The sequence below is a fragment of the Trachurus trachurus genome, assembly GCF_905171665.1.
Source record: "Trachurus trachurus genome assembly, chromosome: 23".
In the NCBI taxonomy this organism is placed as follows: domain Eukaryota; kingdom Metazoa; phylum Chordata; class Actinopteri; order Carangiformes; family Carangidae; genus Trachurus; species Trachurus trachurus.
In genome coordinates, this window is record NC_139912.1 from 7,204,853 (window position 1) to 7,219,727 (window position 14,875).

The 14,875-nt window shown below is 42.2% G+C and overlaps 1 protein-coding gene across 1 annotated transcript in view; it reads right to left on the reverse strand.

The window, feature by feature from the left end:
• Positions 1-14,875, reverse strand: part of kdm7aa (lysine (K)-specific demethylase 7Aa) — a 32,133-nt gene that overhangs the window by 17,025 nt on the left and 233 nt on the right. The window contains exons 2-4 of the mRNA XM_083999815.1: positions 4,978-5,063; positions 4,305-4,422; positions 2,604-2,764 (exon numbers count right to left, since the gene is read on the reverse strand). Of these exons, the coding sequence (XP_083855941.1) occupies positions 2,604-2,764; positions 4,305-4,422; positions 4,978-5,063 (365 nt within the window). The remainder of the gene's footprint in view (positions 1-2,603; positions 2,765-4,304; positions 4,423-4,977; positions 5,064-14,875) is intronic.

Sequence of the window (14,875 nt, forward strand, 5' to 3'; positions counted from 1 at the left end):
CAGAGGGAGAAGAGAATAGAAGAGAAGAGAAAGAGAGAAGAGAAGAAAAGAACAGAGAGAAGAGGGGAAGAAAAAGAGAGAGAAGATAAGAAAAGAGAAGAGAGAAGAGAAGAAAAAGAGAAGAAGAGAAGAGAAGAGAAGAGAAGAGAAGAGAAGAGAAGAGAAGAGAAGAGAAGAGAAGAGAAGAGAAGAAAAAGAGAGTAGAGAATAGAAGAAAACGAGAGAAGAGAAGAAAGGGCAGAAAAAGAGAGAGGGGGAAGAGAAGAAGAGAAAAAGAGAGAGAAGAGAAACCAAACTACAAAGCTGAAGCTCTAACTGCCGCCTCACGACTAACACGACGACAGCAGCAGCCGAGAGAGAGACGAGATGAACCGAACCTCGGCTACCTGATGTTGTTCATCACAGTGACCACGGTGGAGACACAACACTCAGTGATGTTAGAGGCCGTTGATTAAAGGCAGTTGTTGAAAAGTCAATGTGCAACGTTGTTTATCCAGCGACTGCAGATGGAAATTAGCGTATATAACTAAATCTGGCACGATTTATGTATTGAGCGTTGTCCCTGTTAAATAAACACTCATCTACCATTTACATACATACGCTCCACTATACTATTCTGCTGCTTCCTCTGCTGATGGGATCAAAACAGGTTTTACTTTATCTTATGCACATTAAAATAAATTGATTTATTGTTATAATCAAATATGAAAACAGTCAATTGTAAGAACTTCCTCCAGTTCATCTCATTTCATGATGCGATATCTCCGCAGGTGCATGATAACTACGCCTCAGGGGGAAACCTCAAACCATTATCTCTGACACTTTATCCAACAACCGTTAGATAAAAATGTTTTTTTATTTTTTTTATTTTTTAAATGGTAACACTCAGCGTTTTAAAAACCAGTATTTTCCCCCACAATGCAACACTGCTGCTCGGCTCCTTCAGCGTCTGACATACGACACACTTTGCTGCACAGAAGGCGAGATCGAACCACCAGACTGTGGAAATGTTGGATTTTAGACGCTGCTGCTTTTGATATTTTATCATCGCACCAGGCAGAGAGTCAGTGGACTCCTAGGAGATCAGGAAAATACTTTAAAAAAAGAAGATATATTACTTTATTTTTTTTCTGCTTTGGCTTCAGTTTGTACTAGTGCTGACCCCGAATCACAGATCATCATAATCTATTGAGTCCTATTTGGTATCATCTTAGTTTCTGTTTCAATATTGGAGTTTTTTTTTTTTTTTTTACATTTCTGCACAGCTTCCTGCACGTGAAGCTGCAGAATCATTTACACCGCAGTTTTTCACATCTTTGTTTGTCATAATAACACTTGCAGCCATGGGCGTAAATTATGTCAAAAATCAAATCTAGTTTGCTAGTGGTGAGAGGTAAAGCTAGAGGAGGAGGCCAGAGAGTAAATGTGCTGGTAGGATTTAGCCGATGCCTCTAAAACAACTCGCCTCTAAAACAACTCTGTCTCGTGACGTTCCGTTATTATCTCATAGCGTGGTGAATGTGCAGGTCACAACTTGTCCACAAGAGCGTTTTGGAGTTGTTGTATTGTGTATTTGATGAGGGAAATCAAGAAATCCCATGAGCCTCCGTAGAGCTTGCGGCTATGCTCCGCCGTTCTAAAAACAGCTTGCACCGACAATTAAAGGTAACAAACCTACTGCTAAAACTATAGGGATTATGGCAATGGGCCAATTTGCCAAAAGGTTGAACTATCCCTTTAATGATTTTGCACACATGCTGACTTTTTTACTTTAAAAAATCCTTAAGTGCAGAGATCTTAACCCCCCAAATGTTTAACCCAAAGTTACGCCCTTGCTTGCATCCAACCAAGGTCAAGCCTCTTCTCAAGTTTCCATTAACTGCCATTATGTGAAAAAAAAAAACGGCCTCACACATCAAACCAAAACAGAGCGAAGGATTTTAAACCGGAGCGCCTGCCTCCTATCAATCGTCAAAAGTCTCAATCATAACAACTTTCACAGGCTTTCATTAGAAGTCATTGACCACACACTGAGCTGCATGAGACCCTAGTGAGCCCCAGAGGGACGTCACCCTTCACTCCCGGTGTCCCATTGTCTTCTGAACTGTAAGGAGCGAAACCCGACACTCGGTCCCCGGTCACAACACCTGTGCCTTGGGTTAATGCTCAATAGGGCATGGGAGAGGGAGATAAAGCGAGGGAGGGAGTCTGTAATCTGAACTTAATGATAAAAACACCAGCGGGCTTGGTAATGGGCTTGTAACAGGAGCTGGGAAGTGGCAAGCTGTTTTCGGTAAAGGAAGCGCGGTGGTCACGGAGAGGGCAGTGAAAGCTTAGCCATCGCTCATTTAGAAGTCATTCAGCCGTCGTCTGATGCCCGATAAGTGGGTTAAAACCCCATGAACCTGGAAACCTGTTCATATTGACACACACAGATGGCGCCTCCTTGCTCAGCGATGGCCACTTAGCCGGGCCGGCGTTTAGGTGGTTTCATTAGCGTTTTAACAGACTGTCTCTCTACTCCGGCATCAGAGCCCACATCCCAACATCCTACATTACTGTAAAAAAAAAAAAAAAAGTTAATACAGCTGCAGCTTCCTTACCCACGTACTGCTCCACATCTTTGACAGAGAAAGCAGGGGGCGGTAGTTTGAGTCCCAGCCCCTCCATCTCCGTGACCTGGATGGGGTAGTTGAAGCCGTGTCTTTCCAGGTACCTGGGCGTCACCAGCTCGCCCTTCATCCGCATCAGGATCTCCTCGCCACTGGAGAAACATCACCACAATGGGTTCAATAAAACAAGGTCATACCCTATTTTGTATTGTAATTTAAGGCGAGACACTACAGGGATTTTGGGCTATATTGCTTCCTTAACATATCTTCTTTCAGAGTAGTGTAAAGAAATAGTAGAAAATCCACATTAGGGTGTTGATTTTACTTCATTTGTCCCTTTCATTGGTAGATTTGAAGATAGATGGGCTCCAAACTGGTCATTTCCTTTGTATCAATGGTTGTATCGATGGAATTTTACAATACAAATCTTTAAAGGCCGTTTCTCAAAATGAGTTTTTCCTCATACAGAACTTAGAATAATCTAGAAATCTTCCAGTTTTATCCCTTTATATATTCTGAAGGTTTTTACAGAGGGGTTTGTTGATACATTATTCACAGCCTGATTTATACAACATTTTATCCCTAAAAACATGGCGAAATCTGATTTTTGAGGGCTAACAGTCTCATTTACAGAGCGATAAAAAGAGATATAACAAAATCCCCTCTGTAAAAACTTTTGACTCCAATTTGTCAACAAAATAAAAACAAGATTTTGACAGTTTTGAAAGTAGCTTTATCCATTTTTCAGATTTCTGCGCTGGAAATGTATGCAAATTTAATTAGATATAGACATTACATATTGAAACATAAAATTTGACAAAACTTAACGTAATACACAAAATAGCGTGGCGTAAAAGTTGAGTTCATAGTTTCATGTGGACGGGTTAGAGCAAAGCTTCATGGCAGCCATATTTATACACTGTGCTGCTTCACCTCGGAAATATTTACAGAACGCATCAGGGTGACAGTATCTATACAGACCACAAGAACTGTGAGTGGTTATGTTTTCAGCAAGAGAGAGCAGGCTGAAGAAAAGCTCAGTTATCTGTGACCATACAAACCACCTGCACAACACGAACATCGCTCAATATAGCAGTGGATATAAGAATGTAGACAAAGCGACTGCACGGCTATTTCACAAAAGTAGCATGAGGTACCTGGATGTAACTTCACTTCTACAGTGTAAAGATGTTACCATGTATTGTCCTACATAAATAATGAGCAGTTAGCATGGCCGTGGTGGGAACAGTAGGTCAATTTTGGTGCTAATAACCTTCATCTTAAGGATTTTTAAGCTGTTATTAACTCTTTATGAACATGGTTCAACTCTAAGTGGCTGCATTTAAAGAGGAACTATGCAAGTCCGGTCGCTTTTCCGCTGTGTTGCTAACCCTCCTCTCGGCCATGTGCATTTGTGCACACAAACTCGCTCCGTAACCCGCAATCTTTTGTTTATGACAGTTTAGACTACACAGATATACATGTCGTAACATCGTATGTGTTATATAACGTTATCCACCGCTCCATGTATTGATTTTTTTCCACGGCTTCGTTGTAAACAAATGCACATGGCCAGGAGGAGGGTTAGCAAAACATGCAGAAAAGCGACCAAACTTGCATAGTTTCCTCTTTAAGGCAACTGAAAAAGCAATGCAAGTGTGTGCATGTGTGTCCAAATCCATATGTATGTACCTGGGGAAGGTCCTGCTCTGCAGCTCCTTGATAAACAATGGGGTGCCAGCTTGGACTGGCTTTGATCCATCGTCTGGCTCCGTGTAGTCGTGCCTGTGCCAGTTGTGACGTTTTTTCACTGCAACAAAACGAAAAGACAGAGAGAGAGATCAGAGTTTCGTCATCGCCCCCCTCTCTTCTCAACGCTTGCACTCCTTGTCCCAAAAGTGGCGGTAAATTATGCACATTGCCGCCACTTTTCACGTACGTAAGGACATTAATTCACTCCTACTCCACCTCCATCTCTGAGCTCCGGGGTTGAGAGGGCTTGTCCAATCAAAGTGGAGGGCTTACAACGCCATTCAATTAGCCTATTAATGTCTGCCCCCTGGGCTCTCAGGGGTTAACCCGTTCCCCTCCCCCACCAAAAAAAAAAAAAAAAAAAATCAGACTTGACAAACATCGCACAGAGAGTGGCCTCCTCCCTTGGGACGGGTGCAAACATACAGAGAGACAGGAGTGGGAGGGGAAAAACTGAATGGAAAGAGCGTTAGACATGTAAATGAAAGAATCAGAGACGGTGTTTGATAAATGAGATGCGTGTTGGGACCGAGGGGCACACACACATACATATATACGAAGCTGAGGCGACACGCTACTAATGAGAGAAAACACCACTACTACTACTACTCACTCAGGGAGGGTCCGTGTACGACATCACAGTTGGGACAGTGGTAGACGTCGATATCCACAGCATGATGCTCTTCTACCTGCACACAGCTGGAAACAGAGGAGAGAGAGAAAGACACAGAGAGTTAGAGTCAGAGCAGATTCACAGTCCAGATGTTCGAGAACGATTCGATACTTTATTTTGGATTCAATTTGAAATGTTAAATAAAGAAGCTGTCGACCGGATCGGATGACACTGTAAAAGTCGGAGGTGATCAATAACACACACAGGGAACAGCCAGACCATGTAATGACATTTTTGATATGATTTGGAGTGTATTGCATCAAGGCCTTGCACTTTGCCTTGAATTATGGACTGCATCTTTAACCTCCATTATGTTTGTTTTTGTTTGCAAATCATGAAAATATAATTTAAAAAACTTTGAATTATATACAAAAACAACACCACACATCCACAAATCATCTCTAATCATTAGCTCCTTATTTCCATTGGTGCGTTTGGGTGAGCTAGCTCAGGTTAGCTTGTGCATACACTTTTAAATCTTTATAACCTTTAAATTGTGCTCTGTTGGGCTTATTGATGTACGTTACTGCTTTAAATACCATGAATAGCAAGATTTTACCATTTTTTGTTGCTCTCTTGTAACTTTATTTTAAAAATGTGCTCTATAAATTATATTCATTACTATTAAAAACATTGAAAATGCTCCATAAACACATCATTTTCAATGCTGACAAACTGTTCGAGGTTCGAGGTTAACAAACTCTCGAGATACAGTAAAAGTACTTTTACTCCGATTTATCTTTTTCCTCCCAAACCCAAGCTCCACTGACATTTGACAACACAGCAGCACATTTCATGGTTTTGGCACAATATTAAAAATCATAAGGACATGGGGAGTTGGGGACCTCTCCGGCTCTTTTAGCTAAAGCCACAATCATTTAGTCTGTTTATTTTTTTCCAGCAGCATCAACATAAACCCCGAGTCCAGACTGTAATTCACAGTTGGGAGATATTATGAATTTCTGACAGCGGTGGTCATTATCTCTCATCGAGTTTAAAAAAAAAAGAATCCTGCAAAGCCGCCAATGCTACAAATTGCCTCTAAATCCAGCAAATCCAATTCAACTGATTCAGCAGCTACATGTTGAGCAGCTATACATAGGACTTAGGGTGACTTGAGGTTGCGGTACACTTGTTAACGACCTGCTGATCCAAATATGTGACACGGACAAGGTGAGTATTTAAGTTATTTAAACAATCTTCCCTTTGTGTTGTCATTGTGCCAACTGCATCAGCTGCTCGTGCAGATAGTAAGGTTTGCGTTGCATGTGTTGCGTTGGGTTTTTTTTTTTTCCCATGGCTCTGTGATAGTGCCACTCACACTGCTACCCCCGACTGTCCTGCAAACAGCCAAACCGCAGGCACCGACACACATGCACGCACACACACATTCCTCTGTTGCATACCAGAGCCCCATTCCTGAGCAGCAGCGACCAGGCGTCCATTAAAAGCCACTCTGGACTGGACGGCCAGTGAGTGGATGTTGTTGTTGTTGGTGGTGGTGGTGTGACTTTAAAGCATGTGCACGGTTCGTTTTTAAAGCTTTAAGCGATCTGCACAAAGAGCTGCAAAGATCCGCCACAAAGGACCCTGTGTGTGTGTGTTTTAACAGGCCGATGTTACGGTTTGTCGTTTCAAAGTGATTTCTGAGGACAGCGGTTGTATTTTATGACATCATCACATCGTTGTGTGTCCTCACTTGGCCTGGAAACCACTAAGCCTCCAATTCAACATCATCGTTTGTCCTTACCTACTATGCACAGACTTCCAAATAAAAGCCCTGCATGAACACACCAAACTACAGCTATGACTTCTCAACTAACTATGCAGGATTTTAACCGAACTAAGTTGCATTTTTTACCTGAATAAAACAGCTTTGGAGTAATTGTGATGGTTAAATAAATAACTTGCAACTTGTTACAGGGAGAATGGAGGCTCTCTGACTTCCACCTATCGTCTCTTGGCTGAAAAACAACCTTGCCCGGTGTCCCAGCTCTCATCTCTGCGACACGAATGCACCCCGTAACCTGTAATGTCTCGTTTATGACAGATAAGACTACAGACACACATCTTGACATCGTATATAAAGTTATCCACCGCTCCATGGATTGATTTTGCGCCGGCTTCGTTGAAAACAAATGCACATGGAGGAGAGGAGGGTTTGCAAAACAGCGGAAAAGAAACCGGACTTGCATAGTTCCTCTTTAATTATTTGACTTTTTGGCTCATTAGTAAATATTCTGCGGAGGTTCATTAGCACTGTGGCAACTCCATGGAAGAAATAACACCATGCAATCCACGGAAAAACTGCAAAACATAAATATTTTTGCCTTCTTCAAAGCATCAACAACTTCTTTCGTGAGTAGCTTCAAGTTGGAGGTGGTGGTGGTTAGTTAGCTGTAGCTAAACTGGCAGGGGTTGGTTATTTGGTGTCGATACGAGCCGTGCTATTTTAAAGCAGGAAAAGCCTGGAGGAGGGATGGTGTTGACCGCAGCCTGCTATCACCTTTGATCTGCAGAGGAATTGCAGGAAACTGTAAAGGAAATAAAGCCAAGGGCCATTAACTCATCAGGAAGTGGTGAGCTCGTGTGAATGCTGGACTCCATCTCCCTGGCGCTCTAACAGGATATCAACAGTAGCTCCGTCTCCACAGCTCACCACCGCATACGAGCTGTGCTGCAAAACATGCACATTGTTGAAAACAAAGAGTGCAATTTCGAATGCAAACAGATGTGCGACTCTTAAATCTATGCAATGTTAATGGAAAGAGTCATTAGAGTTGTATTTATTCATGTTTTTTTCTCTTCTGCATAATTTATCCTTGTGTATTTTTACCTTGCTCATTCATACAAGCTGTACATTCACTTGTTTTTCATACGCACCCACACTGTGCAATCTCTTTTTTCTCTATTTACATAATATTTTGTACAAAAATCCGGCTTTAATTTATATAATAAAAAACGGACGTAAAGTTCTTTCAGTTTTGTTTTATAGGGTACAAATTTTCTAAAGCTCAATGTCTCTCATGTTTGTTTCTGTATAATTGAAAGGTCATAAAACAAATTTAGACTATAGTAAAAAGGTGGTCTGTTTTTATTACTTTTTATAAATCAAGAAGAACGCTGTTTTTCATTTAAATGCCTGATGCCTGGAAGAGCTCAGAAATAAAATGGTCAAATCATATATTTTAGTTGTTTTTTGTGAGTTGATATATATATGTAAATGATTGTGTTAGATGGGCAAATGATATCGCATCATATTGATCGCAAGCTTAAAAAGTCTTATGTCTTGCATTTAGCTGCTATAATCAACCAAAAACAAACACACCAGGAGACTTCACATCAGTCCAGTCTCTGTTTTGCTTTTAAAACTGATGAATTTTGCAGCAATAAAAAGCAGTGAGGGTGGGGGCAAACCAGTCAAAGCAGCACTCCTGCTCCTGCTCCTGCTGCTGCACGTGAGCAAGCGGATGACCAACAATAACAGTGCACAGAGCTTGGCTGTAGTAACCGGGCTCAGCTCATGTATCAGGAATCTTTTGGTTCAAACATGTGGCTGTTCGCTCGCTAAGGGGAAAGCATGAGTCACCGCTCTCGGCTGCCGGCCGGGCTCGTTCGTCAAGATCTGTGAGAGAGAAGAGAGAGGGAGAGCAGCGTGTGCTCAGATGAGGTGACCTTATTGTCCTCATCTCACTTGGGCTTTTTTTTTTTCTTGCTCTCTCTCCCTCTCTCTGTATGCCTTTATGTAATGCCACAGCGGGAAACCAGGGCACTGTGCCACATTTTGCAGGCCCTGATTCAGCGTATGTGTCACCACCAGTAATGATTTGCTGCTACTTTAACAAGCCGCCAAACGCCAGGCTCATGAAACCGTGTAGACTCGAGAAACAGAGAGAGAAAGAGAGAGAGAGAGAGAAGGCAAAACAAGCGGAGGAAACTCAGCTGAGAGGAATAAAGCAGAGCCAAGTATTTCCTGCCTTGCTCAGGTCTGATGGTGTATTGCATCATTGCGAGAAAGAAAAAAAAAGCTGGTGAGTGTGCAAACTCAAGAGAGTGAGTCTTGAACCCACGTGAACCCGTTTTTTTTTTTTGCTACAGAAAGCAATCAGTGCACACAGATCATCGGATTGGAGACAACTAGCGTCAGTTTTTAACACTTAATGAGATTGTGTTGTGTTGTGTGTTATCTCAGAGAGAGAAGAGGTGACGGAGAGTACAGTACAGCCAACATGTCCTCCAGATAAAACAAAAACAATCAAACAAAACTTTGTGCCATATATTCAGGCTGGGGTTATTCTGTGTGACAGCGCTGCGGCAGATTACCAAGCCAAACATCCTTTCCCTGTGAATGAGAGGAGATTTGTGTACTTGGCTAAAGCCCCCCCCCCTCTGCCATCGACAGCCTCCACTTCCTCTCATCAAGGGCCTCCTTCCTGTGTGACTGAGAGAAGCTTATTCATTAGTCGGCGCACTATGAGGGGTTCATTGTCCTGCGTGATCGGTGCAGAAAACACAAAAGGCTGGAGGCGGGTTATCGCCATTATTTTAAGCTCTAAATAACCGCCCAGCATGGGGGGGGGGGCTGACACGCCTACATTAGGGAACAGGCAGATCTCTAATGGATGGATGGATGGATGGAGAAGAGATGAGGGCAGTTAAACACACCTGGCTATCTTTATCCACCCCCAGAGGAGTAGTGGACTTTGCAGCAGTAAGAAGAGCGACTGAGCCCTGACAGACGGATAAAGATCTGTCATTTCTGGGCTGCAAATAATTTTAGCGAGCTAAGCGTTAAAAAGAAAAATAAAGGCGGTTACAGCTTGAAAGAAGAAGACCGCGGCCCCCCCTCTTCTCCTCCTCCTCTCCTCTCTTCTCTCTCTGTGTAGTCAGCTGGTAAACAACAAAAGAGGATCACTTTGTTGTTTATGGGGCGCCGGGGAGCCCCGGGGAGTTTTAACAACTTAATTGTTTTTGGTGCAGGTTGAGTTGCCTTCAGGCTGCTGTAACGCCAAGGCTCTGCCTTCACACATGTCTTCAACATGGTGCGTCGTCTTCTTCTATGAACCCCCACCCCAGCAGCAGCGAGCGCCCCTGTAAAAAAACCTTCAAAGTCTTCAAACTCAGTCTAAAAGAATCTCTGACTGGTTTGTGGCTGTGCAATCTGTCAACAAGCCTTTAATATCTAATAAATAACATATACATTATCGCTGATATAAAGATAAGAGGACAAACAAACTGTTCTCACAATAAAAGCTGCTTCCACAGACTCATGTAAATCAGATAATATGAGATTATTAAGACTTTTGTGAAACAAATTGGGAATTGCATGGCTTTAATATTATATTATATCTTCTCCCCCGACCCCAGCGCCCCAGTAAAAAAAAACCACAAAGTCATCAAACTCAGTCTGAAGAAACTCTGACTGGTTTGTGGCTGTGCAATCTTGTCATTAAGTATTACATATCTAATAAATAACAAAAACATTATCGCTGGTATAAAGATAAGAGGACAGACAAACTGTTCTCACAATAAAAGCTGCGTCCACAGACTCATTTGAAGTAGATAAAATGAGATTATTGAGACGTCTAAACCCAATCGAGAATCGTGTGGCTTTAATATTGTAATTCATTGTGACTGATAATCAATACATGAGGCTGTTGACCCCTAAATAACACGGATCAAGCTAAAGATTAAACCCGTATTAATGAATGTAAACACAGCTTTCAACATGAGCTACGACGCTGCATCCGACTTGGTCCAATCATCTTATCAGACATCTAAAGTGATCTCAAACATCTTCTTGTGCGGTTAAAGAAAGAAAAGGGCTCTTCCGCTCATCTATCCCTCCATCCATCCCTCCACTTAACGCCCACACTAAGGAGGCGCTCCTCTGTGGAGGGGATCCATCTCTCTTTAGCGTGCTCACACTCTGTGCGACATTGACGGATCGTGCATTGAACTTGGCTCACTGGAGCTCCCATCAATCATTTCCTCTGTCCCAACCGAGCCCTGCTGGTCTGTCATCGTCATCATCAACCCCCCCCAACACCAACACCAACACCCATACCTTAAAAAAAAAAAAGAAAATCAGACAATGGGCTGCGTGACACCTACAACCGATGGTAAACCGACCGACCTGACCTGACTTTTTTCAACCACCATGTATAATCCCCCTAATTCTTCAGTTAATTATTTATATATCCACTTTTACCAGATGACATGCGGCCGTGCTGTAGCCGACATATTGTAGTTATTTTCTTTATTTTCCGTTGCCAAAGTATCAAAGTATCATTGTTTTCTTAGACTGGTGGCTCTGAGTTCAGGGTTGGGGGGAGGGACGGGTGTTGTTTCGAGATTTGAAAGGTGAAACTAATTATTTTGGATGAATATTGTACCAAGTTCAAAACTCAATAAAGATACAGTATGTGTTAAAAAAACAAAACAAACAAAAAAAGAAAAACGATTTTGGCGTCTAATCGGACTTCTGTCCTTGTCCCAGTTTACATGCAACTGCGAAAATCGAGTAAGTGACGGGAACGTATCCTCCTCCTCAACACCGGGTGGCGATTATGCGTCATTTCAGCGCGTTAATACGGCCCCTAATCGTACAGCTTTGTTCATCTCGTATGCAATGTGCGTGTTACTTATTGTGCATTAAAAAGGTGCACGCTATCCCTCGTGGTCATGGTGATTTCGAGAGGCAAACAAGAACGCCGTAAGGCTACAACAACCATGCGTTGTCCAGCTAAACTCCGATTAAGGCGTATACATGCCGGAGAAAGTCGAATTCCAGTCGCATTATCTGGGTGTCTTTCTTTCAAAATGATTTTTACTGAGTTTTCCTTGGATGCATTTCAACAACGAATGTCAGGGCTCAAGGGATTCAATCCAACACTTAAAAAAAAAAAAATAGGTAAATAAATCTGTAAATATCAAAGTAAAAACAATGCCAAGATCATACAGAATCAAATCATACCAAAACAATGCAAGTTGAATAAAATAACCATGAAAGAAACGGAAATAAAAGAAAGTAAAACAAAGAAAAAAGCATTATCTGGGTTTCTTAATCGGAGTTGACATTGAACTCCAATATTAGTCGGACCAACGCTTTTACATGCACTCAGTTGTCCAGTTACAGTCGGATTAAGGCAATAATTCGTTTTTCTCAAGTGTCATGTAAACGTAGTTGAGTGACATAAATTGGAGACACTGGGAATCATCTATTTAGAGAGGCAGGTCTTGTAATTATAGGGGGTGGGAAAGAGGAAGGGGAGGGGGGGGTCTAAATGGTAAATAACAGAGTTCAAACTAACATTTTGTAATCTAAACCACAGGGTCTCGTCTAGAGGAGGGGGTCTGGTGCCTGTCAACAGTCTTTCAGGGTTGGTGCTGCTACCTGAGGGGCCCGAAAATTACACCAGCGGCGGGCGGCGGGGTCACGAACAGTCAAATAAAACGAGTCGGAGGGAGAAAAATCTCTCTTTTGGTTTAACTGCTCACAATAAACCTGTCAAGAGGAGGTCACAGAGAGACAGAAACAGCAGCAATGTGACAAATAAAAGAAAAATATCTGCGTAAAACATCTGTATTATGTTGTGTGAGACCACTGCGGAGTCGGATAAACATTTTTCAAACATCAACCACTCCGATTGCCCCCCGCCAGTCCTCCTCATCCCCATTAAGATTAAGAGTCCCAAGCTCTGTATTGTGCTGCACTGAGAAGCTACGAGATACAAGTGATGGAAAATAGGACACTCTCCAGAAACTGAGACAGTGAGACAAAAGTCCACACACACACAGAGAGAGACACACACACAAATACAAATACACAAACAGCGAGTGCGCTAGCCGGCTGAAAAACAGGCACCAGGAGGCTGAGCTCTTCTCTGCTTTCCAAAGCATCGGCGTGCCATCATCCACAGCCAGAGAATATCCCTTTCCTTCTGGCCAGCCTCGTGGGAAAGAGGCTGGAAATGTGGCTGTTTTTGGAGCCCGGCTATGCGTGTGTGTGTGTGTGTGTGTGCGTAATGTGTGCGTGTGTGTATCTGCTTATTAGTCATCAATGGGGGAAGCTCCAACATTTGTTCCTTTTCTTGCTGGCACATGACACACAGCCAGCCAGTTTTTTTTTTCTCCTCTCCGTCTCTCTCTCTCTCTTCCTTCTCTCTGGCTCTGATCTGATACGCCACAAATTCTGGCCGGCAAGTTTTTTGGCAGCGTGCGTAATGTGGTTACGCAATGGCTTCCGTCATTTCAACACGAGCAAAAAAAACAAAAAAAAAAACAGATTATTGTATTCATAAACAGTTGCTGTGGAGATGCGCCCACACAGGCAGATTCAGAGAGGATCATCCGGGAGGAGAACGGGGCATGTGAAACTTTTGTTTTTACAAGACGGCTTAAAGGAGTGGTAGAGAAAGTTTAGATTTTACTAGGTTACCCGATTGTGACACATGTAAACATATAATTCATAATAAGACACTTAATTAACCCCCGAGGGAGAAAAGTCTCATCATTCTTCGAGCTACAAAGCCACAAAACAGCTCTGTCTTGTTTATGGACGACTCAACCGGCTTTATGGCTCCCTTTAAAAAGCGGATGCACCTTTATGGCTCCCTTTAAAAATACAGTTTGTACTTTGTGTACAAAGCCGGCGTGGAGTGATTGTTTCAGATCCAGGGTGTGTGTGAACTTACAACAGGACACATGACTGAAATCTGACATTAGGCAACGTGTCTGCTGATTGGGAATGAGGATGGTGTTACACAACACCATAACACAATACAATACAATTCCCCCTTATGATTTTGACATCCGCCGCCCACGCACGCAATGATTCATAAAAGCATCAATGATAAGAAATGACCCAGTTGTAATCACAGCCATGTGGGAGGGAAATCAGAAAGGAAATATTAAAAAAAGGCCAAAAATGAAGAGAAAATACTAAAAAGAAAAAATAAAAGCAATCTAAAAAGACATACATGTGTCTACCTGGTACCTTTAAATAATCCCCCTGTCCACCACTAGGGGTCTCCTGCCATGTGCCTCCTCAGCTTTGAAAGGGGGTTTAAATTTCTCAAGCTGTCAATCAAAAGCCCAACCATAACAAGCTCGTTGTTCTCTACCATTTGCCTTACACTAAAGCAAACCAAGAAAATCACAACAAAATACTAAAAACACCTAGTTACTCCAAATTTGATCTTAAAATCTATTAATTTAAAAATAATGAATACATAAATTATCAACTGATTATGTATAATAATAGTAATAATGTTAATACTAGTAATAACAACTCAAACACCATGTCCAGATTGACAGAAGTAATCAAATCAAGAAATCAAGTCTATGTAAATAAGTTTAACCTGATTTATTTTCTGGGGGGTTGCCAGATTGCAGGTTTACACGCGTCAACCACGACTGGTTTAAATGGCTCGTAATCCGATAAATCACAGTAAAAAAACAAAAAAAACAAAAACAATATTAAAACTTATCCCTGAGGCGATTATCTAAAAAACAGGACAACACACGCGGGGGCTTTTGTATGTCCCGATGACCCCGGGGCCAAGCTTTTTGATCACCCCGGTTTGGCAACACTGATACACAGATCCGCGTATTATTATTAGTGGATAAAACTATTACTACGGGGCTCTATCTGTGTAAATAACGTCAAATTTCCAACATAACCACAAAGGACATGTGTACGTGTTGTGTTTCGGACACACTCCCCGGGATAATGAAGTGGGAATAAGCCCCATTTCAGTGAGAGAAACCCCCACTTTTCTTTCGTAAAGTCGTGTCAATAGACGGTTTAAAACCCACCGTCGCCCACCGCTAACGT